The sequence below is a fragment of the Chaetodon auriga genome, chromosome 4 (assembly GCF_051107435.1).
Source record: "Chaetodon auriga isolate fChaAug3 chromosome 4, fChaAug3.hap1, whole genome shotgun sequence".
Classification (NCBI taxonomy): Eukaryota; Metazoa; Chordata; class Actinopteri; order Chaetodontiformes; family Chaetodontidae; genus Chaetodon; species Chaetodon auriga.
In genome coordinates this window covers 6,717,705-6,743,264 of record NC_135077.1, presented here as the reverse complement: position 1 = coordinate 6,743,264, position 25,560 = coordinate 6,717,705, and the positions used below count along the sequence as shown (strand labels likewise).

At 41.2% G+C, this 25,560-nt stretch overlaps 1 protein-coding gene across 3 annotated transcripts in view; it reads left to right on the top strand.

Moving 5' to 3' along the window:
* The first annotated feature begins 3,721 nt into the window (after nucleotides 1–3,721).
* Nucleotides 3,722–25,560, top strand: part of helz (helicase with zinc finger) — a 49,996-nt gene continuing 28,157 nt past the window's right edge. For all 3 annotated transcript variants that reach the window (XM_076728081.1, XM_076728082.1, XM_076728083.1), the window contains exons 1-17: nucleotides 3,722–3,776; nucleotides 9,760–10,005; nucleotides 10,595–10,631; nucleotides 11,185–11,309; nucleotides 12,398–12,454; nucleotides 12,757–12,805; nucleotides 13,018–13,093; nucleotides 13,738–13,936; nucleotides 14,130–14,237; nucleotides 14,427–14,568; nucleotides 14,841–14,996; nucleotides 15,237–15,507; nucleotides 18,585–18,711; nucleotides 18,841–19,044; nucleotides 20,275–20,405; nucleotides 22,609–22,788; nucleotides 24,905–25,006. In XM_076728081.1, coding sequence (XP_076584196.1) covers nucleotides 9,778–10,005; nucleotides 10,595–10,631; nucleotides 11,185–11,309; nucleotides 12,398–12,454; nucleotides 12,757–12,805; nucleotides 13,018–13,093; nucleotides 13,738–13,936; nucleotides 14,130–14,237; nucleotides 14,427–14,568; nucleotides 14,841–14,996; nucleotides 15,237–15,507; nucleotides 18,585–18,711; nucleotides 18,841–19,044; nucleotides 20,275–20,405; nucleotides 22,609–22,788; nucleotides 24,905–25,006 — 2,192 coding nt within the window. In that variant the 5' untranslated portion in view covers nucleotides 3,722–3,776; nucleotides 9,760–9,777. The remainder of the gene's footprint in view (nucleotides 3,777–9,759; nucleotides 10,006–10,594; nucleotides 10,632–11,184; nucleotides 11,310–12,397; nucleotides 12,455–12,756; nucleotides 12,806–13,017; nucleotides 13,094–13,737; nucleotides 13,937–14,129; nucleotides 14,238–14,426; nucleotides 14,569–14,840; nucleotides 14,997–15,236; nucleotides 15,508–18,584; nucleotides 18,712–18,840; nucleotides 19,045–20,274; nucleotides 20,406–22,608; nucleotides 22,789–24,904; nucleotides 25,007–25,560) is intronic.

The window sequence follows — 25,560 nt, the reverse complement described above, 5'->3', positions numbered from 1 at the left end:
TAGTGCAGTAATGTTCATGATATGTAAAATAAACTCCATCTCTTTTGAGAATGTTTTTTATTTCTTGTTTAAGTTAATGAAGGGTTTCACGTCTATCTTAGTGCTTACTGGTTTTACTGGTTTAAGTTTCAGCAGGTTAAAACACTGGTACAAAAAAAGTCAATGAGGTATTGAGGGGTGCCTGTTGTAACTGAACGTTTTTTTTTTGTTTTTTTTTACAGTGTACTTCATAGTGGGAGTATACTGTACACTCTGTTGGACACTTTGACTACCACCTACAGACAGGCTGCAAACTAAAGGACAATTAAAGAGGATAAATGTGAATGAGGAAACACAGATCCTTCCGTTCAGGGCACGAGGTGTCACTGAATGTATGGAAATGATGGGAATCGTATGGTTTGACCCTTATTGTCACCAGGTGTCAACCCACTGCATCATCATCATCACCACCATGACCAAATGAGGGATATCGCTTGGGAGAATGGTGGTCATCCCTGCAGTACAAGTTTATTTCAAGGAGCATCAAGCTGTTCTGACAACTCACGGTGGTCGAACACCTTACCTTTACTTTGGCAACCATCTGCACATTTACACTGCACAGCCTGACGTGATGCATAATCTCATGCCTGACTGACGCGGCCTCTCCCTGCACCCCACAGTGGTTTGCTCCACAATGTCATGAGCTGTTAATGTGAAACAAAACAAAAAGAAACTATTTTGATTTACATGAAAAGCCTACTTGACAGATCCTTGAATTTTAAACAACAGTTTTCCATCACTCTGAAACAAATCGCTGCACAGTGTCAGGAGCAGAGACAAGGTAAATGTAGATTAGTTTGAAACATTTTTGGGACTCATATAGCATCTAGTTTAATGCTACATACACATACCGTACACACCATCGTAATGTTCATGCTTACTGAGTTCTAACAGTTTAATTGAGCGCAGGCTTTCTTAGCCTTTTTTCAGCCTTATTCTCACTCCTTTCTCATTGTTCTGAATCATTTTTGTTCTGTCTGTTCTCACGTGTATGCAGTTTGGATTTTTTTTTTTTTTTTGCTGTCTTCTATGAAATTGCAGTGGCTTGACCAGAAACTCTCCAGCTGTGCTCAGACACAAAGTTTAATAAGCTTGGCAACTATTGGATAGACAAATACAAAGATCTATATCCAATGTACATATATATGTATATATACATAATGACATACAAATGACATGCAAGATACTGTGTCTAGTATTTCTTTTGCATGTCTAAGAGCTGAGGCTGACTTGGCAGCATCGAAAATAAGACAACACCAGGAACACTGGGAGCTACAGTGACCGACTCTTTCCTGGAGCAGCACACTGTGGGTCATCCCAAGGACCTTGTTAGAAGTTGCCAGCACATTGATCCGGTGAGAGGACATGTTAGAGCTAAGTTTTTATTACAGGAGCAGTTGTAGAAGATTGCAGGTGCATATATGGAACGGGCTCTTTCATGGCCTCCCATCAAAACTGAAGATGTAAAAGCTCCTCAAGATTACAGCCTTTTTCTCAGAGGCTGCTGTAATGCCATGGAAGAGATGCAATATCTGCATGAGCCAGACATGCCAGCTAATATGTTGATCATAATAAGGAAGTTGCCCTACAAATTCAGAGACGACTGGAGAACTGTAGCCTGTGAACTGCAAGAAAGGTGCGGCCAGAGAGCTACATTCATGGACATCACTAATTTCATTGAAAGACAAGTGAGAATCTTAACTGACCCAGTGTTTGGAAACATACAGTGTGCTCCATCGCTGACAACAAATAAAGGTGTGAGCAAACACAGTCCACAACCTCGTTCAGGAATTAAAGGAACTAGCTTTACCAGTACTGTGGAAAACAAAACTTGGCCTGGAATCGAAGCCAATTCAAATGGCAAGGAAGACATGTTTTTGCTGTGGAGGAGGACACACATTGGACTTCTGTCCCCAGTTGGAGAAAAGAGCACACCAAGAGGAGATAGGCTTCTTGAGGGAAAATGGCGTCTGTTTCGGCTGTCTGTGTATAGGACACATCAGCAAAGTTCGTAGAAAACAGATTTCCTGTACAAAATGTGGTCTCAAACATCCAACCATACTTCACATTCCTCTAAAGGAAAAGGAAAAGGACCCTGACCAAGCTGGGCAGAAATCAGAGGTGTCAGTGAACAGCAGTCTGGTGTCGAGTGGTCTTACTGTCGAGAGCTCCACATCCATCTTCAGGATTCTGTGTTTTGGACGGACAGTGCTTCTGTACTAAAATATGTCAGGAATGACACTTCCAGATTCAGAGTCTTTGTTGCCAACCGAGTCTCAGAAATTCAACATGGGTGTCAGAGCCTCATTTAATCCTTCGACCATAGAGTGAGTGGCCTGTCAATCTGGATGATGTAAACCAACTTCCAACAGATGACCCTGAGGTCAAGAAAGCTGATGCAGTGAATGCTGTAAAAGCTAAGGAGGAGCTTGATGCAGCGACTCGCATGATCCAGTACATTGACTCTTGGAGCCATCTGAGAAAGTCTGTGGCTTGGATGTTGAGATTTAAGACCTGGCTCTTGTCTCTGTGTCAGAAGAGGAGAGAACTGAGCATGGTTCTTACACAGTCAGACTTGGATGCGGAACAACAGTGACATTCATTGGAGAAGGACATGGAAACTTTCAAGAGGAAGACTGTTTTCAGTTGTCTATCAGTGGAGGAGCTTGAGCAGGCAGAACTGGAGATCATCAAGTTTAGCCAAAGGAACCGGTTTCGAGTCTCCAGGCTGCAACAGGGTGAAAGTGTGAAGGGACATAGTCACATCTACAAACTCTGGCCACTGGTGGAAGATGGAACTGCGCTCTGATAATGGGATGAATTTCACTGGAGCAGAGCGTGAATTGAGAACAGCCATTGAGCAGTGGAATCAGTCACAGATTAATGAAGTTCTTCTCCAAAAAGGAATAAAATGGACTTTTAACCCCCCAGCTGGTTTGCATCATGGAGGATCCTTGGAGAGGTTAATTAGATCTCTGTGGAAAGTCCTCAATTCCATTTTGAAGGTGCAAAACTTGGATGAAGAAGGCATCCACGGATCCTAATGACCTGGAAGCGTTGACACTAAATCATGTGTTACTTTTGAAGACCTTACCCTCTTTGCCACCAGGAGACTTCTAAGAGGCAGACATATACAGTATACACACACACACACACACACACACACACACACACCCACACCCATATATATACATACATATGCACACATACATATACACACACATATATACTTATGTATGTGTGTATATGCACGCACGCACGCACACACACACACACACACACACACACACACACACACACACACACACACCTTATACATACATAAACAAAAGTAGCTGTGCAGCAAAAGTGTGTTTATTGCAAAATGTCACATTTGTGCTTTTTATGCTTTTTATACAGATAAACAAGTGAATATGCTAAATCTAAACTTTTTTGTCCTAGTTGTAGAGAATATGGTCAATTCTACAATTTAACATTTAACCTCTGTTTTTCATAAATTACAGAGCAATTTTATTGGAATGTACAAAAAATGGTAATCCCTAACTTATAGGACTGAAATAAAAAAGATCAAAAACATTTTAAGACAAACGCTTTTTGCTATCGGAGTCCGTGCACACGCACGCACACACGCACACACGCACACACACTAGTCCTCTCAACCTTCAGATCAGTACATCCCACTATGCTTTGCGATGGTCTGACAAGTGGATCCAAGATGGCGTAGAAAGTAAAGCTAGGTAAGTGTTGACTTCCCATTTTCAGCCCTTTCAATAGTCTTTTTAATCGCAAAGCCACTGACGTGAATCCCCTCCATTAATCATTAGGATAATGACGAATGCTTTGAGTTCGTGCACGGATAACAACGCAATGTCATATCAATTATATGCGCCTAAACACCGTGGCAAAATTACAGGCCCGAACCCGTTTTGTTTCGGCGAACCCAGCTAGCTAGCTTGCTAACATTAACAAACCAGCCAGCTATTCTTATTTTGAGCTTGCCTGTTTGGTGCCAAGAAAGGCCGTGCTTTGGCTTGCTAGCTAACAGCTAGCTACGCGCACTCTGGTTAGTGGGAACACTGTTTACCCCGTGCAAACCTGAACGGTAAGTTAACCAACGCCGTGGGGACATTTTTTCCAGGGCTTTGTAACGCTGCCGTCATCGCTCTGACTTGCAACAGTCATGACAAGTTTATCAGACAAACAACAGCTATAACTACCCACCGAAAGACCAAACAAGTCATTCCCCACGTTTGTGTTTAATAGTCTATGCTCCCTTGATATCTAATAATTGGGCTTGTGGAAATTCGCAAGTTTTATACTCGTCTTTTCTACACATCGCTGCCAACCATACTGTCAAGTCAAATAACGTTATTCCTGCATAAAAGCTCTCGATGTTCTTCTACGGCCAATCCACAGCTATAAAATTAGCTTTCTCCTTCACTGGCCTGCGCTCGAAGCTGTAGCCTCTGTAGTACGATCCCACGACTGGACACTAAAACCAGGGCAGCTGTCCACCCGCTGTATCCCGCCAGACTAGTTGTTGTTGCTCCTATGGAGGGGCTGCCTTGCAAGCACTGACATTAGATAAGAGCTATCCCCACTGTTACAAATAGAAGTGTAAAACGCCACAAGGGTTTTGAAGTCACCTCTCTTAATTGGAGTAAGTATTGCAATAAGATCAGCCCTGTGTTTGGTTTAATCTTTGACCCTATGGCCATTTCACATCAACCATCCTTGTCTTGTAGCCCAAGGAACTTTCAACCCTCATTTTGCATGCCAAACATACTGTACATGTGTTCACTACATTATGATGATTATGTATTGTCCCTCCATGTTTAGTTGGCATGACAGTAATGTCATAACATGACATGTTTCAGCTATGGGTTAGGCATCCACCCTGTACAATGTAAACACACTGGGAGCAGGGGCTGGCCCAGTCTTTCTGCTTTAAAATGCTCTAGTAAAGGTATATGTGACCTTATGGCATGACGGGTGCTGCCACATTATTTGTCATAGTTGGCCAGTTGCTGTCATGTAACCCACTCAGAAAATATAGTATTGCTGCTCATCATAACGCTTAAATTTTTAGAGGAAGTGAACTCAGCAACAGTTCACTTTTTTATCTTTGGGAGAAAAAAAATCAAGACTATGGAGAACAACAGAGCTGTAATATTTCATCTGAAACTGCACATGAAAGTGTTAACTGTTCAGGACATGCATCATGCTCAGTTCATTCATGCTCAGTTTGTACAAACTCATGTAGTGACTGAGGAAATGGGGATAGGTGTGCTGTATTCATCAACATCGCATTTGAGGCAATAAAAATATTGCATGTCTTGCAGTACAGTGGTAATTTTGGTTGGAATCAACGCATAACTCATGATGAATACTCTACATCGACACTAACTTCAGATTTAGTCCGTGCCATGTGTGCACCCAACATGTACTGTACATTGGCTTGAGAATTTGTCTATATGTTATGGTCCAAAGAGACAAGAACAGGCTAACACTGCCAGTTGGGCTGGAGCAGCTGTTACAAGCATAGTTGCTTGTTGCTGGATATTCAGGAAGCGACTATCTGAAACGGTTACTGCAGGGTTAATAAGCTCTTTATTGCAAAATTAAGCCAAAGTGGCAGATGTACTCAGTTTGTTGCCTCCTCTTGCATAGTCAATGATAATACATAAATTGCCCAGTGAATGTTCTTTCATGAAAAGCCACATTTCTCCCAGAATGTGCCATTATCTGTTGTTTGATTTTGTTTTTATACTCTTAATGCAGCTTTAACATACAATGGTTGTCTCGTGTCTCATTCTCAAGCACTAGCTGTCACCAATATTCCCAAAATTACTGGGCCACGGGCCGCAATGTTCAGCGTCCCCTTTGAGCCAGTCATAATCAAAAACAAAATTTCAGGCTGTGGTGAGGGTGAGGATGGAAATTCAGCATCAGCTAATTGTTGTGGAATTTTAATTTGCAACCAAATGTTTATTTTGCCAGCCATCTCTTCACAAAATAACTTTAATGGGGCTTTTGGGGCCAGCATTTTTTTTCCTGCCAGTTTGAGATACCAACAGTGAAACCAGTGAAATGAAAATAGGACCAAAAGTTACGAGGCTGTTTGCCAAGGTTGAGCATTTGTTGCCCTGGTGTTCCCTAGCAGGTCACGGTGTACCATCCCTATCCCGATCTGTTTAGAGTGAAGGAGGAAAGGCTGCTTCTTGTAATCTCGGACTGAGATTTAGATTGCCATGCTGTAGCCCTGCTATTTTTTGTTGGTTGGCTAGATATCAGTGAAATGTTGCTGGGGCCACAGAAAGTCGGGGTGGGCATTATACAGTGTAATGCTATAGTAGTTATCCTGCATCGAATGCACTGTAGGTTAACATATTTTCAAGCTTGGAGTTTGGACAAATGGAAAGCTTCCCCTGTCATACCAAACTAGTGATGTGGGATAAACCCGCTTTTTGGTTAACAAACGTTACCTGGCCAGGCTTCATGATACTTCTTCCAACCAGTGTTTAACATGGGTCTTACACTGCTTGGCTTCGGTATGAAAGGGTGAAAGCAGATTTCTGCCCTAACTATTGAACTGCTGATCATAACGTGCAATGCTTACTAGACCGGATTCCTCTGTGCACATATTGAGGGCTGCGTCAGGATCTGATGACATGAAGATATTGCTTTTTAAACACTTTTGGGCATACTTAGCTTTTTGGTGCATGTGATTTGATTACTGTGGTACAGTTGATAAAAATCTCAGAAACTTCAAAGCGATTGTTGGTGCTTTCATGGCTTAGAAATAATTGTGCCTATTTGTTGCTAATTTCTAGACATATTGCAATTATTGACTTTCCTTCGAGTTGATTTTCAGTGTAAGTTTGCCTTCATTGACTGTGTGTTGATCAAAAGCTGCAAAGGTATTGAGATAGTTACATGGTTTTCTAGGAATTAAATTTAGTCCCTTCCACCCTAATGTGCAGTAAAGTAGCTGGATGTTGTATCCTCCCACCACCACCTACAACCACACACAGCCTCCTCATCCACACAGAACACAAGACTATTCCTTCTTCCACTTGAATGTGAGTGTGCGTTTAGATGTAAATTTATTAGTGGCATGCAATCCTTTGAAAAAAACCAAAACAAACACTTGTGCACAGCTGTAATCAAAAGAAGCACGTGCACTCCAGAGGATGCTGCTGGTCCTACAAGGCCTGTTGTTGGCTCTGCAAACATTGTCAAAACATGTTGTGATTGACTGCCTGGTAAGCAGAGAATGATGTGTCTCTGATGTCTTTAGCCAACCCTTACCATTGCTATCTTTGCTTTATTTTGACAACAGTTGATTGTATATGTCATTGATTTTATTAACACATATACTTGTAGATTGTGTGCATTGTGTTGGATAAAGTCAGTCGACGTTTTAAGGAGAAGCATTAAGAAATCATACCACTGATAATGATAATACATGTGCACATTTGTGTTAATCCATGTTTTAGATAAGCATTTCCTGTCTAATTCACCAGGTGACACACTATATGTTGAGCTGTTTGCTGAAAAATATAATGTGCATAAACATACCAGTCTCATCAGTGCATGTGCAGGTGATGTATTATGTAAAGTCTAGAGGCAGTGTCAAGTCTGAAGCAGGTGGTCTGATCTTTGGTCCACGGTAGAGATTCAGTATATTGGTTTGTGTTTCCCATTGGTATGTAGTTGGTCTTGACCGCTTGGTTCTGTGGCTATGAAGTGTCACAACACGCCCATTTCCTTCCATGTTCTGTCCAGCACATCATACTAGTGCTAGTAAAGCCCTTTTATTCTGCATTCTTTGTTTCAGTTCTTTCTCATCATGACCTTAGCCTGAGCAGTCAGATGACATCAGCCAGTTGACTTCACTGTTGTTGGCTTGGGAGCTTGCCATGATAAAAAGAACATGTCTCATGCAATGCTTTAGGCTTCTCATATGACCGATATCCCAGCTAGGTGCAAATGTATTTTAATGTACTCTGTGTGAGCACAGGCCCAGAAAACAAGGTGTGTAGGAGCCACTCTTAGGAGGCTCATCCTCTCTTCCTGTTGATTTATGACACAGAACAACCACATGAGGACATGACTCTTGATGAGCAGGCATCCACATTGCATTCTACCACCCACAAAAAAAACATTTCTTTGGGGTAGAAATAAAAGATGTTTCTGGTCTGTTGATCAAGATGAAGTCCTCATATTTCCTGTTTTGTCTGACAACCATCTAAAACACAGAGATATTTCATTTAAAGTTATATAAGATTGAGAAATTGTGCAAACATTCACAGTTCAGAAGCTAATACAATTGAGTGTTTGTGTCCTGGATGTTTTTGAGAACATACTTCATATAAAAAAAAATGTTTTTGTTGTAGATGCAAATTTGTTAACGGCATCCAGTATTTTGTTTTGTATGTATTGTACTATTGTCTGTAGTGGATGAATGTCAGCTGTGTAACTGTGATATTTAAAACTTAATGAGCAAGTGTCAACAAATGATCCATGATGCTCAAAAGAGAGTTAGAGTAGAGCCCTTCTGGTGAAAAATGTAGAAATTATATGTTTATTTCCTGTAAATTCCACCTTGCAGCATTTATAGAAGGTTTTTTATGGGTGTCCTTATGCCAAGAGATCAGACTTAAGCATGGAAGTATTCGCATTAGAAATTATTACAGTCATTAACGTTTGCAAAAATTACACAATGTATTTCACAATCAAGTTTCAGCAACATCCAAAAATTATGGAAAAACCTGGTCAGTGTGATGGTCGCTGACCAGGTTTGCATGTCCGCAGTCCAAACCAGAATCTAACATGCAACCAGTGAGCATGCTTGAGGTAACGAGAAACAAACTTTCATGATTCAGACTGCCCAGAGCAAAGGATTTAGAGAAAATGAGATGAGGAATAAATGTCCCAGTTTTACACTTCTACTGTATTAAATGTAAGTGCACTGTGTATCTGCAGTATTTCACTTCCTGTTGAAAGAAGAATATTTCCTTGTAGGCTTGGGTTATGCTTTCTGTAATGCAGAGTCATTTAAAAGAATGTCAGCTTTGAACTGTTGCAGGGACTTTGGAAAGCTTCTTTTCATTTCAGTTAAAAAGTTTTTGGTTTTTAACCAATGGCACCATATAATATTCATGGAGCACCTGCAAAATGTTGCTCAACTGGAAATAAAAGGACACACAGCCGCTCCATTTCAGAGTTCATATGTTTGATCCACTAAGAAGCGTTGGATAAGTGTAAGGCAGGATTACAATATGGACCCTGTGTCCATAACTGTTTAATCAACTAATTCTTGTTTCCTTAAACTTTTCATTTGTTCTGCCAGAAAATTTGTGGTGTCTATGATTCACACACTTCACTGTGCAAGTTGAGATGTGGTGTTGGTGTGGCATGTTAATGTATTTCCAGTGCATTCATATTAACTAATGTCTAAGAATGGATGCATTTTTCAGTTTTCATTATGATACAACAATCATTGTTGTATAAGAGTATCATGGATGTATCGTTCATTTAAAGGGATTGTAATCCAGTGCTATACTGCAAATTTGCAAGCGCCCCCTTTACATTGGCCATAGCCAAATTTGGGGTGGTAGTGGCCAAAAGGTAAAGATGAGATTTTTTTTCTCCTGTTGCCCAGCCCTGCTTCAGAGAGAATTACATTATGTCCTTCCTCTTGTTTTCGTCCTCCAGATGTTTTGTCCCTGAGTCATGGCGGACAGGAGAGCGGAGAAGTCATGTGAAGAAGCCAGCAGATCGTTAACCAGGCGGGAGTACGAGGCGGCAGTCAGCCACAGCACAGACGCCCTAGTGGTCCTTGCACCCCAAGCCCAGTCTTCCGGTGCCCCTGTCCCGCCGAGCCCACCATCCCTTGTCACCGCCGCCGGACCCCTCCGCAGCCGTGTCTTGCTGTACCGAATTGCTGCCTTCCTGCAGCTGGTGAGGACAATGCATTTCTGCTGCCCTAACATGGATGCAATCTATAGTCTAAGACCATCACTCTTTCCCCTCCTCCTTGCTTTGTGGCCCCCATATTCTTTCAGTTCTCATTATACCAGTATAGCTCAGTTTTACCAGGGGAGGGAGGGGTACTTTTCTTTGAGAATTATAAAAATCCTAATTTTTAAACAGAGCTCTAAACCGTCATATCACACAGTGTAAAATAATTTTAAATTAGGACATTACATCGAAATGACGTAGGCTGATGATTATGCTTTAATCCACTGTTGTACTTCTAATCACAGGGTAAATTACCACGAAGAGCAGATTAGAAATGAGAACAATAAAGCCCACTTTATTTCTCCATGCTGCTGTTGTCATCTTTCGAGAGCACTAAAATTACACCAGTTACTTAAGCCCTAAGATTATGGGAACTACTTAAGTCCTGTAATGATAGTGTGAGGAACTCCACTGTGAGGCAAAGATAGCCATTCTTGGAGCTTATGTGAAACTCTGACCCTCAAACACAAAGAATCCTCATGTGTTATGGATACCACATTTCTACTTTTTTTTCTCCATCTGCCAACAGAAAAACTATGATGAAGCAGATGAAGACTGCAAACACGGTGAGTAGCAGTTCGAAATGGAACCATCTGCTGATACTGTATACAGTAGTCTGTTTTTTTGTGGTTAAGTGTGCTGTCTGGGTCATGGAAGCATCAAGTTGTAACATGACTTTGTGTCGCAGAAGAAATCTTCAATTTGGGCTCGTTTCTTTGCAAGACCCAAACTGTTTAGTGTGCGTCTGTTGGGTTAAAGTCACTGCTTCCAGTCAGTTGAACGAAAAGAAAGGTTTGGGTTAGTAGTTTGCCTCAGTTTTTGATCAAAAGGTAGGCAATGTCTAGGGTCAAAGCTGCCTCCCGTGAAGGTAAGTGTATGACGTGGTTAGCTAACTGTGGTGAGCCTGATGTAGGAGTGCCCTGTCGTAGCCTGCTTTGTAGAATGGGCTGTGCAACACTATACTGACGTTCAGCTTGACTACAATATGTAAAATTGCACATTTTCTTTGAGTTGTTCACATAATTTGAAACAGTAATGTTCTAGAGGGTATATTTGGATACAGCTTATTACATATATTGGGTGAAACCTGAATGAATAATTCTCGGTATCCTGTCCTAGTCCTGGCAGAAGAGATTGCCAGGGGAGACGGTTCACTGCAGGCCAGCCTGCGCTCCATGCTGTTGGACGGCAGCCTGCAGGAGGTGGTCAGCATCCTCTCTAAAGCCTTGTATGGAGAGCCAATGGTATGATTAATGAACAATGTATACAATATATGCTTGTAGACAGCCTACACAGTGACTGTAATTACAATGTTATGCTTACATATTATGCCTGTTGAGGTCAGACTTTACTTCACTTTCACATTTTCAGGGAATGAGCCAGGTTTAAATATTGAACAGTAAAGAACATCACTGACTTTCACAGTGATCTGAGATGCTCCAGTAATATCACATACAGTGTGCTGAGTGATTAAAATAGTCGTACTGTTCATCAGTGTACATGCAACGCCATCAAAGTTTAGTATATCCTTTAAAAGTGGTGGTGTTTTGTCAAATAAGCACATGCAGAAAAGACACATGTATTTTCAGGAGCCAAATATTATAATACAATAAAGCTTCTCCGTTTGCTAATCCTGATCGCTGTCTTCAGCTTCACGCTTCTCCTTGTAGCAACTATGCCCTGACCACTGCAACACACACACACTCACACTGACTCAAACAGAGACACAAGCGTGCACTCAAAGGTTGAACTTGGCCCCAAGGTCATGTAACATTTTATGCAAGTTGGGACAATGCATGTCTTTTGTTGCTCTCTGTCTCTTTTAGAGACACACAGACAGACAAACATTATTCTTACACAGCTTGAGCTGATTATCTTCGTGTCAACACAACAAAAAAAAAAATTGCAATAGATCCTAAAGTTGAATCAAACTACTTGCAGAACGGCAGCATGTAAAAATCACAATACATATCCAGTCCACAGCAGTATTGTGATAGTATCGAATTGGGAGATGAGCGTGTTGACTCAGCCCTAGTTACCCACAGGAAATCCTCCCACTGAAGAGCAACATATAAACCATAAACACTTCATCTAGATAATCTGCACATTTCTGACACTTGTGTCCTTTTTGCCCTTTAGTTACACAATGTCTGCCACTTTTCAGTCGACATCTCTCACTGACGCTTTGAGCAGCAAATATTCAAACTTGAGCAGTGTATGTGGACATGACATGATAAATCTGAGTGGATTTTATTGTTACAGACATGTACTGGCAGCACTTATTGCAGTATGTTGCTGTAATGAAAGTCTTTTTTCCCCCCTTCTGTCACAGAATGGCATTGTCGCAAAAGACCTAACCAGATTAAAAATGCTCTTCTCAGAAATCGAGGTAAGTAACTGCAGACTTTACTCTTGTGCTTCCTGTCCTCCTTTGTTCATGCCTTGTGGTGTTGTTGGCTTTATAGGTGATGGTTTGATGCTTGGAGGCAAGAGTCATAAGGATGACTAATGGCCTGATTCCAGCACTAACTTATTTATTTTGTTCTCCTCTGCCTCACTGGTAGTTGTTATGGATTTATTACTAATTTATCTGTATTAAGTCCAGTGGTCCAACTGTTTGTAGTTGACCTAATAGTAATAATCTTTCTGTCCCCACCTCCACCCATCCCGCCCGATCTTTGTCTCTGTCAGTCTATAAATAGGGAAATGGCACCAGAATACACAGATGACCAGGAGGAAGGTGAGCAAATCTGTACCAATGTCTTTAGTACCTAAAATCTACATGTATTAGTGTCTAGTCAGTCTAATTTATGTTTAGAAAGTCTTTTTTCAGCCAGTTGGCACCTTGAACACATCCAAAACAGGTTACAAGCTGGCTCAAGCCCATCGTTGAATGTTTCTGAAGGCTTTGGCTCACTGTCCTATTGACCACTTGGCTGTGTGTATTGACAGAGGTCCAAGATGGCTGGCAGTTCCGGCCTCCTCCCCGAGGAGTCACCAGCAGTGAGGAGTACACCCTCTGTAAAAGGTAATTCAACTGTTTGGTAATTAGCACACAGGTTTGAGTAATGAGGAAGTTGTCTCTCATCTAGAATACTGCAGAGGAAAATTAATGTGCCATGTCCGCTGTTCTAGATGTGAGAGACAGACATTTGATTGTAAAGTGACTGATATAGCTGTCAGGAAGTAATGATGGTTTGCAGTTACACTGAAGGCTATACGATTCTGATTCATGGTAGTTAACTGCCATAAATTTTAATTCAATCTCTTTTCGCGCTGAAGCAACCCCGTCAAAGGCATCAGTATACGTCCTGGATCTTTGTTGAGACAGATACCAACAAATCTGTTGAACCTCAGACTTAGTCTTGCAAGCTTTCTCTGATTTTGAGTTTCTTTGAGTTTTAGTGTATGTCCCACTGGATTTGCACCAGCACAGTGCTGCCTGGGTTAGACGTATTTGTCTGCTGTAATGTCAAGCTTGTCTTTGCCTTTTATGAAATATTCTATATCCACAAGTCAAATTTTTCCTGATTGTGTCAAGTTTCTGTTTGGATTTCATGACATAAAATAAGTAGTTGAAATTGTCACATATTGTTTTTTTTATGTTGAATAATTGATTTATTGACTACTTGTTGTAGTATGAGTTGAGCACACAGTTTGTCTTTGCTGCAGGTACTTGGAGCAGGGCCTGTGTCGGTACGGGGCCCAGTGTACGTCAGCCCACTCGCAGGAGGAGCTGATGGAGTGGCAGAAGCGCTATGCGTCACGCCTCATCCGCCTCAAACAGCAGCAGGAGAGCAAACACTTCACCGAGAACTACATGGAGACTCTGATAGAAAAGTGGATGAACTCCCTCTCCCCAGAGAGAGTGGTGAGTGCTTTGTGAGCTCAAAAGTTCAATGGATAGAAAACTGCCAAAATCCCGTGCCAAGGCGGGGATTAGAAGAAGGGCCACCAAAACACAAATGCGTGTATGCTACTGTGTTATGATTTCATCAAAAGTCTCTCCAAGCTTTCATCGTCCTAACAGATTCTGTCTGAGCGTGTGTGTTTTTGTCTTCTAGCTAAGTGACTACTTAGAAGGAGTGAATGTAGAAACCAGCTCCAGTCTCTCTCTTACTGTCACCACCAAAAAGTCCTCCCACTCCTGGACCTTCTCCTTATTGTGCAAGGTAGGGTGTAATGTTGAATACCAAGCATGTGTACATATTCAAATATTTCCTTTGTCTCAGCACATCATTTGTCAATATGACACTGAAGAATAAGGCCGTATTCTGCTCTGCGTACTAAACAATTCTTTGTTGGTCCTAATCATCCCATGATTGTTCTGATTATGTTCTTGTGTTTGTCTCCTTGACCAGCCGGCCAGAAAACTGTACCGCATTGCCCTGCTGTACGATGCCCACCGACCACACTTCTTCATCACAGGTGTGTCAGCTGGGGAGCGGCTACAAGCCCTCCCCAAAGGTTGCCAAGAGTGGACTCCAGGAGAGGAGACAGCAGGTATGTAATGACCAGGCATCGGATTTTGCTTACACTCCTGCTTGAACGGTGCCTTGTTGTTTTTAAAGATGTGTTTTCACACATTTCTATAGTCACCCGTTATTAAGATGGTACTGAATCATGTGACAGTGCTACTATAAAGCTCAAATTGAACTTCTTTGGATCTCGTGTTCTTCTTTAGTTTCCTTTCATGTTAAAGTTACATCTCTTTTTCATTTTTTCTCCAATAGACTGTCAAAATGTATTTACACTAAACTCTGCCGTTCTGACAGTGGCAGCAGACAATGGCCTGGACCACTGCATCTACAAGGTAGCAGTGGGCTTCAGCACAGAAATCTTCGGTACCTTCCGACAGACTGTTGTTTTTGACTTCGGCTCAGAACCTGTGCTGATGCAGCGGATCATGGTGGACGCTGCCTCCATCGAAGGTATGCTAAAAGCAAGAAGGTCATCGAGAGGTCTTTGATAAGATCTTATTTTTAATGTGTTTTTGAACATCACTGTCAAGTTATAGATCATGATTGGACGAGGATGCTTTTTTGCACGTCGTATTTTCAGTTTTTAAATATTTTATGAAGGTGCTTATTTTATGTGCAGATCACAGTTGATTAAATAAGCACTTTCACCAATAAATGCTTCCCACCACCTGCTTGTCGTTTTGTTCTCAGACCTAGAACACCTGATGGCAGCCAGGCAGCAGCTCTTGTTGACTGCAAAGCGCTGGGACTCTTCCTGTAAGACCATCGTAGAATTCACTCCTAATGAAACAATGGCCGAACTGGAGCGCAGCCTCCTCTCCCGCTATCAGATCCCTCTGTCGGCCGACCAGCTCTTCACCCAGTCAGTCCTGGACAAGACTCTGACCAAAGATAACTACCAGGCCCGGCTGCATGACCTGCTCTACATAGAGGAGATTGCACAATACAAGGAAGTTAGCAAGTGAGTACACATTATTAAGGTTTCATGGCTTCTTACGGGGATAGCAAAGCAGGTTTTTCCCACATCTGAATGTAAATTCTGAGCTGAACAATCAAGCCTGAACAACGCTGACATAAGATAATACATAATAAGAATATAGAACACATTATTAGAATATAAATATAGATGATTCAAATAATTATAATAATAAGATATTTGAAAGCTGCGTTGTTGTTTGTTTCAGTTAAATGAAAAGTTTAATGCAGAATAAATTTAGTAAGAACGTATTCTGCACTGCTAAAATTAAGTCGATAACATTTCCAGACTCAGTCCTGACTCAGTAATCCCTCTGCTTGATGATGTTAAATGTTATCCAGTCGATACCAGATCCTTATTCTTCACTGATGGAATCAAGATCAGGACTAAATTGTTCCAACTGTCACAAAGTCAGTCAATATGTTTCTGTTTTGTAAATGAATTACAGTGTGCTGTATCTCAAGAAGAAATCTAAATATACAGTCACATCTGATATGTGTATATCTGCATATGTCCTACATATGATGCTAATTTAAAACCATTGCCTTGCTGTCTTACCATTCTGAAGCGTTGAGAGCAATAACTAATGTTAGCTACAACCTCATTCTGGCACTGAACCTACAGTCAGAGTAGACCTTTGCAAGCTACTGACAATTTATAACTTGGAGTAGAAACATTTACAACACAGCCTCCACTGACAGACAGGAAAATTAAATGTGAAGTGCATCAGGAAAAAAAAAAAAAAAAAGAAAGAAAGAAAGAAAAAAAAAGATATGGAAAATGTCATCCAAATATTTCAAAAATTCGGTTTATTATAGTGTGACAAAATAATCCTTTTACCAGCTTTTCTTTCAATCAGACCTTTAAAAATTCAGAATGCCTGTCCTTGAAAACCGAACCATCAAAAAAACATTTCAGACCAGTCGATTTAACGGACCTCCAGTCAGTAATTTAGCAATAAAGAACAAACATCACTCTCAAGAGTACACGTCAAACAACTGCATGTTGCGTTTGTCCTGCCTTACCTGACACAAAAACTATTAAACAGCTGGTGATAGTTTTGATGCACTTTCCTTTTTGATATATTTGGAATAATATTCTTGATTTATGTATTGATTATTTGTCATCTGATAACTTAGAATTAATAATTTTGTGATGATAATAATGTTACAGTACATAGCCAATATGGACCCTGTGTGTTATGAGACGCTAACCCACCACAAGGTGTCAGGCTCGACCTTCATTTTGAATTTGGTGTGTGTGTGTGTGTGTGTGTGTGTGTGTGTGTGTGTGTGTGTGTGTGTGTGTGTGTGTGTGTGTGTGTGTGTGTGTGTGTGTGTGTGTGTGAGTGAGAGAGACATTATGGGCACAAATCTTGCCCCTTTTTAAACAAAAAAAACCTGCCACTCCACTGGTTTAACTTAAGTGTGATGCTGGTTACAGGTGAGATCACAGGCACAGCTTACTTCCACAGTCAGTGACAGTGGACCCTCCCCCACCACTTCACATTTCTCACCTTGTTCTCTTTGCTCTCTGATCTTGTCTCGTGACTCACAGTTCCACTGTCAGTTTTAACTTGGTAAGGAAAAGAATTATGGATTTCTATCTATTATTACCTGCAGTGTGAGATGTTCTTTCAATTTGCTGTGTTTCCAATGTGCATATGAATAATCTCTCTGCCTATTAAACCATCCACCCTCTGGCAGTTTCTGATGCTTTTCATGGCTGATTGAGTTTGGATTCCCCGCTATTCGAAGATCCCATGGCATATAGTACGATTGTTAAAAGCTTACTGTAGTCATTTAAGTGCAACTAATAACTTAAATACATATCTCTACTCGAATATCTCACACTAGATTTATTTCTTGCTTGATGAGAGGGAGATCTTCCCAGTTTGCAGTCTAGTATCAGGAGGTCAAGAGGTATAACCCGATTATGTAAAATGAACACGAAGTGAGTCATGTGGTATCAAGAGTGCCTTGCTGTCAGTGTTTGTCTTGATGTTTCCCTCTCTGAGAGTAAAGGCAGAAAGCTGATGCAAAACCATAACAAGAAACCTCAAGAGTCCCGTTGGTTGTGAAACACCACTGGTTTGCAAATAAATACAGAATGTGTTAATTTAACTGTGTATGTCAGTCACCCATCAGTGTTCATCACCAGTATTGCTTCGTGTTTCATCATTTCTGATCCAGCGGAGACCAGAAAGACAATCTTAGAGAATCTGGAACTGAAGTGAATATTTACTCAAAGTGCTTCAATTTTCCACTTCTTTCATGTCTAACCTTTGTTCCAATGGTGGTTTATCTCTGAGTGACAGACCTTGAAAATAATTTTCCTGCTTTTTAGGTTCCTCACTGACAGTGTTTTATTTAGGTGACCTTACATTAGTAAGAATATGTAAGGCGTTCACAAAATGACAGTAAAAAAGCATTTTTAGTGATTTTCTTTGAAAGCTAGTTTACCCATATATTTGACTTCAGACCTTACGATAAATGCCTGTGCAGGTTTTGGCTTTGTCTGGCGAATGCACAAACCTGCGAACATATAGCTGATTTTCAATGTGCTGCCAATATTAGTGGATGGTATGCAGGTTATTATGCAGCCACTGTAGTGAATCAAAACTCAGAGAATGCCCAAACGTGTGAGGCATGCATGTCATTGGACCAGGGAAAACCTGTTATCATAAATTTTCAGTGGTGCGTCTGAGATTTGTTTGGTGTTGGTGCTGCTTGCAGCCAATCACACTGACTCCTCTTATCCATTTAAAAGTATGTCTTTGATGCACTGACAGTTCTGGCTATCGAGTGGACAGCCCAGACCCTTTCTCTTAAGAGTAAATGTATAATATTGCCTTAAGTGTGAACAAACAGCAACTTAACTTTGAATAAGTTCCCAAAAGCTGAACTGCAGGAAAGCAAAACAGCTCCTGGATTAACATGTCTGCAGTGGGGGAAGGACACCCATGCGCCTTATTGTGATTGCCATCATGTTTTACAATGCTTTATAAACTCAAGCTAGAAGTCTGCAACAGCATAACAAGATGTCCACGTTTGTCCCCCCAGGTTTAACATCAAAGTGAACCTCCAGCTAGTCACCAGCTTTATGCTGACCGGCATTTCTGTTGGAGCCAAGTATGCCCAGAATGGACAGCTCTTTGCACGCTTCAAACTCACTGAAACACTTTCCGAGGTAACTGTATTGGTTGCTCTGACAATTGTGACAACCTCGCCACATTGATTTCTGTCACTCTTACGTACTAAAACAGCTAGCTAGCTAGCTAGCGCCGCTGAATTATTATTGTCTTTTTTTAAACCTTAGGACACATTGGCTGGGCGGCTAGTGATGACCAAGGTGAATTCAGTCTTGCTGCTGCCACAAGGGTTCATCAGCCAGCCGCCTCCTGGGGTCAAGGAGAGAGTGTATGAAGCTGTGATCGAGGAGAAGACCAAGGACTACATCTTCCTAAGGATCTGCAAGGACTGCTGTGAGGAGCTGGGGCTACTGCCTGACAGAGAAATACAGGTATGGGCTGCACCAAGGGACAAAGAGACGCTTTCTGTCCTGCTGTCATCACCACATATTAAATAAGAATCGTGGATTGACAGCAAAGGAAAAGACAGTTGAATGATCCATCTTTAATTAGCATCCAGCTCATGATCTTTTCTGCCCCGATGTTCTGGCCTTGAAAATTCCTTGAGGTGTTAAAAGTTCACCTATTAATTACCGTATGAACAAAAGGTTACAAGGCAGATGAAGACCATCTTTCTGGGAAAACCTGTGCGTGCTACTCTGTGTGAGCGAGCACTGACTGCACTGCTTTCTCTCAGGTTCTCTGGTTCTGAGAAAATTTCCTTTATAGAGTGACTCTACCTTCGTCAGCTTGATATTTTTCCCCGCCAGCCCGAACGTTGGCAGATGAAGCAAGGCGCTGTGTTAACAGTTATCAAAACAACCCTCTTCCTATCACTGCGGGACCATAATCTTCTTATTCTTCTGCATACACGACTCCTGTCTGCATGCGTGCCACACTTTCATTTTGCTATCTCCTCTGTGGGTTCTTACAATATTCCACACAGCCTTGAAGTTTCATCCTCTTCTTGCTGTTGTGTATCTCAGACTTTTTTGCTCTTGTATTTGTTGTTTATTCCACTTTCTTGCTTTGTCTTTCTTCACCACTTTCCTCCTTACTGTGTTCACACTTCTTTTTAGCTGTAGTTTTTTTTTTCTCCCTCCTGATATTGACACTCCTGGCCTAAAGGCATTGCATATTTTGCAGTATATCTGTTAAGAGCCTGTTTCTGTCTGTATGATGAAGACAACGTCCTCCAGCAGTGGAAACAGAATCTTAGCGATTACATAAAACTGGTTTAAGACAAGGGATTAGATAGAAATATCATTGGCTCTCCAAGACTCCTTGGGAAAAACAGACAACTGTTCAATTTGTTAAGCTGTCCGAAGGCCACTGCTAACTAAACATGGCACCACATTGTGCAACAGAGTCTTTGGTGGGGGTGTTTACACCTGTTACTACCCCTTGCCCTGTCTCCCAGTCCTTTACTAAATGTGGATTGTCATTGTCATTTGATCCAAAATTCTGCAAGCCTAACAAAAAGGTTTTCATTTCAAAGCTATTGTATTGGATTGAATTACATTGTAACATAGTTTCTTTGGCCAATACATGATCTGGAAGTGTGGGTAGATAAACTGTTGGATTTACTGCACAGTAAGCTCTCGGTTTTGCCTCTGTGTCAGGTGGAGCTCCAGTTCCAGCTGAACAGACTGCCACTCTGTGAGATGCACTATGCCCTGGATCGCATCAAAGATAATACCATCCTTTTCCCTGATGTTGGCCTTGTCCCCACCATCCCATGGAGCCCCAACAGGTGTGTATTCCACCATGTGTACTGCAGAAATGTGTTTTACATTGAAGGGAGACGCCACTATTTAATGCACATTTTATGGGTTCACCTCTTTGGGTGTGTTGTCTTACATCATGGATTCAGTGGGAAACCTGGGATAAAGGACTGCCTTAAAATGATGAAAATTCAAATACAAAGAAAGTCAAGGAAAAGGGAATTTCACCTTGCACACATGGAACACTGTTTCCTGTTGCTGTGTGGAAGTGGGAACCTTCTTTCATATTGCAGATGAACAGTGTTGATTGCCAGATACCTGATATTTAGTAAAAACCACAACTTCAACAAGCTTTTATTTCAATACTTTCAATAATGACAGAGAACGTGTAGATCTACAAGGTTAGGCATAACATTTAACAATAATAATAACATTACTTACTATTAAAATTATTGCAGATGTGCTCGTATGTGTTCAATGACTTTTACTGTACAAGCACTTTGAGCATGTTTTTAAAAAGAACAAAAATTATCCAATTCCAAGACTTTTTTTTGGTCCTGTATCGTGACAACATTAGTTTGCACACAGCATATTCACACATTCATGCATAGTAAATACTGCTAAGCCTTAACACAGTTATTATTCAGAAATTCCTTTCGTACCTGCACATCGTATTAGCTTGTCAAATACCCTGACAGAGGGGACACCACATCAATTTGAGAGTCGAGCGACTATGCCCAGCCTTGCTGACTTGGCGGCCATTCTGAAACGCTGGCAGCTCTTCGCAGCTTTAGATATCTCTCTCTAAAGTTGGACAGGTGAGGGGAGCGAGGCAGTAATCTTTATTGACTTGAGCCAAATATAATCCCCTGTGATTTCCAAGGTTTCTGCTTTATCTGGGCTCCAGAATATGATTGATGTGGACTTTTGTTTTAATTGGATTTTGGATAAGTGAGGGTGTTTCATTAAATGTGGGCCAAGGAGTGAGTTTAGCTGAAGTTAAAGTGCACAGTCTCTGTATGGTGGTTGTTTGAGTTTTAAATGTCAGTGTACAGGAAGATACACTTCAGGTGTGAAGTATTTGGAAGTATTGCAGTAAATAAAAGTACTGCATCTTTGTTTTGTGGTTTAAGGATGAAAACAGAGTGTACAGTATATTAACTTTGAGTACAGAGATGGTTGACTTGTGTCTTACCATCTGCATCACGCCTAACAGTACCCTTTGATCTCATCCACCCATAAAAACACACACACACACACACACACACACACACACACACACACACACACACACGTGGTAAAACACCAAGATATCTCTCAGCCCCCCCACATGTCTCAGTTGGAGCTCAATCAATTGGTGTTGGTGCATTTGCAGCTTCAGAGGGTGCAGTCTTCATAATGAGGACAGTGATGGTAGGAGACAAACACAGACACATACAAACACTGCATGCACAATATCTATGTGCATCCCTCTTGCCTATCCATCTATGTTGTTTCAACACACATACACACACCCATGTGTAGTAGCTAAGGTGGAGTGCATAACACAGTGACAAAACAAAGTGTTATTTCCACAAATGTAGGACAGACCCTCAAAGTATGAATGACTGTGGGTACTCACAGCTTGTGTGTGACTAGTCTGAGATGTGTACGTTGCTTAGATGGATGTGTTTCTGACTTATCAAGCTACAGAGCAGAATGTATGCAGAATGACTGACTGAGTAAAACAGCTTTTGGTCAACACCCCTCACTTCTTACCCACTTTCTCCCCTTGTTGTTTCCCTCTATCTTCACCCTCTTGCCTTTCTTTCCCGCACAACTCCACATCTTGCTTTTTCCCTCTCTCCTATTCCATCCACCCACATCCTATTCTCAACACCCCACCCATCACAGCCTGTCCCTAGTAACACAATCGCGGTTGTCATTTTGAGTCTGTATGTGTGTACATACATTTGCTGTCATTCCGTGCATTCTGCTGTTCCTCACTTTTTCTGAAATTTCCCCTCGCGGGACAAATAAAGGAATATTGATTGATTTATCTCTGTGCCGCTGAAGTCGATTAGATTGAGAGAACGCTTCTCCGTGTCTGTCATGTTCAGAGCTATTATTTGTTTATAAGACAATATTTTATCTTTTCAGCTTGGAGACCCCCACCACCCCAAATTCTGTCGGTTAATTGAAAGTTAACCTCATGATTCCTCTAACAAATTTCCAATCCTCCTTCGCCCTCAGGCAATGGGACGAGCAGCTGGATCCCCGTCTGAATGCCAAGCAGAAAGAGGCCATCCTGGCCATCACCACACCCATCTCTGTTTCCCTGCCCCCAATCCTCATCATTGGGCCCTACGGCACTGGCAAGACCTTCACCCTGGCACAGGCTGTCAAGCACATCCTCCGCCAGGACCACAGCAGGTCTGTTTATGGCATTTTTGTGTTTTCTGTTTCAGGATCTGTTGCTTAAGTTTTACATTTGTCAGTAACTGGTAGAGAATTTGTACCTCCCTTACAATCACCATTCCTGACCTGTCTTTACAACCCCAAACCTCCCTTCTCTCAAATGTCCTTTTTTCATAGGCAAAGCTTTTATGTTTCCAAATGAATGTTACTTCAGAAATGAAATGTTTTCTCTGAGAGGTGGGAGCACTGTTTACTTCCAGCTCTTGAAAGGTGAATACAGATGCAAAGAAATTTCAAGAGTCTTGACATGTTATAATGGGTGTCATTATGCATGCTGGGAAACTCAGTATCTGTGAAATATATGGAACCCTTTGGTATTGACCAACGAACCAGACACGTTTGTCATTCTGTGCTTTATGGCAGTAAAATGTTACTGAACAATCTACACTCAGTTGCCAGTTTCTTGGGCACACCTTGCTAAGAGTAATGCAGTCTTAAACAATAGTCCTGCAATAAAAACCCTACCTTCATGAAGGTTAGAATGTTCATTTTTTGTTACAGCTAATTTGTAGAGGTGGTGATTCAACTTATTTAACACCAGCCTTGGTGGTTTTAAATATAACACAAAAAAAACATTATTGACAGTCCCACTGAAATGGTGTTATTGAGGGGAACTGATGTACTGTTTTTGGGGAAGGAAAGAAGAAGAAATTTGGCATTAGTCAAAAGCTTCATATGGCAAGAGAGGTCAGTCAGCGGGCATGATCGAGGTGGCGGGGAGATGGGGGCTGCGACGTGCAGTGGCTTTGGTTTAGCTCCAGGGCAGTGGCAGCCTTGGGTTTGACATTAAAAGTTTAAGAAAATGCTGAGCTGCAAAGTGTCAAGCTGTGGTGTATTTGTATTTGTACTGTTTGGGTGTGTATACTTAGGAGCATGCATGTGCCATCACTCAGGGTATGGAGTGCTGGTCGTTGGGATGAATTTGTTTCATTTGTGGTCGATGCACACAGTTAGTTTGATGATCAACACATTTCCTTGACTGGAATGGATTTTCATGCAAATCATAATCCGATCAATCAAGCTATGTCACTTCAGCGGGCTGCACAGCATTGTCTAACAATAAAACATTGCAAGATTTTCTTCCATTGGCATTTTTCATCATTAGGTAGCTCCCTCACTGTGTGCAGATACCCACAGGAAATTCTTCAGTTTCTTGTGTGAGAAACAAGGCGAAGTTGCACAAGCACTTAAATGACTCCCTAGTCTTTATGAAAAATGAATGCAATACCTTGGACCATGTCCCCTGAACAGCAGCTAACATTTTGTGTTTTAATAAGGGAGAGGAGGCTCTATACACTGTATGTAATGTAAAGGAAAAAATGGCCTTCGAAAAATGTGTAGCAATGTAATATTCATACCTCATTTCACTCCAAAATGTAATATTCTATCTTTAGGATGAATTATAGATATTTTAAAAGCCAAGACAAGGGGAAGTGACCCCTCTGGACTAGCACCTCATGCTCATCATACTGTTAAAATGATGAAGAAGATGTTGTATAAATTGCTGTTAGGTGTACCCGATATGTGTTATTGTACATGTTCAATCTTCAAAGCTTTTTATCTGTCACTGTCAATGTTTCACCAACATTTAAATGGGTAACTGCAAAAGACAGTTTTACATAGCTTTCAATGTTAAAAAGTATACGAAACTGTCTTTGCTGTCCTGTTTGCCTGCTGTCAATCCACATGATGTTGAATTGATAGAACTCATTTGTGTTACCTTTACTGCTTGTATTTCAAGTTTTATTGTATGTTCAGCAGTGGAGCATTTTTTATTAATACATTTTGGTCAGTACATCAGAAACTGATTAAAACCTTTAGGTCACTAAAATTGATTGAATGATAGACCTTATCTCTCACATGCTTTGCTTTATCACATCATACGGATTAAAGGGGACCAGCTCATAAAGGCAGGTCGAAGGGTCGGTTCACCCCAAACAATGACAAAAAATGTCCACACTGTCCCCTAGTGATATCTATTCAGGCAGATAGTTTTGTCTTGATGTGCCATGTTTCAGAGATCTCTGTATCATGCTTCATATCGTAAATTGTTTGTCTTCTGTCTCCACAGGGTCCTGATCTGCACCCACTCCAACAGTGCGGCTGACCTTTACATTAAGGACTACCTTCATCCTTATGTTGAAGCAGGCAATCCGCATGCCAGACCTCTCAGGTAGGGAGCACACATAAAGAAGACATGATGTCTAAGGGTAGAAACATAATTTTTGTTGAGGGAGAGAGTAGAAGGGACAGAGAGCATTTTGTGTGTGTGTGTGTGTGCGTGCGTGCATGCGCAGGCATAATGTGCACAGCAGTTGAAATATGCATTGGTGTCCGAAACATTATACTTATAAAGGTATATTTTAAGATATATAAAGTTTGCATTTGCCTGTCCTATTTTTAGGCTGCAGATCATTAATTTTTTGTGTGACACTTGGTATCCTCAGGTTAACAGGGTTGCTGCAGTTGTGCACAGTAAAGCACCTTTTGATAGTCTATGCTGTAATAGCATTAAAACCCCAACTTACTGCCAGCTGACAAGAAATGAAAAGTTGATACATCCTGTGAAAATACACATCACTTTCTAGCACATTTTAGCTCTACAGCCCCCCAAAGCACATTCTTGTATCGCTGTCAAACATATCCAAAAGATAACACTTTATTAATCCCCATAGGAGAAATAAGGCCTTACGACATGATATTCCATTGGCCCACCTGTGGGCCGTC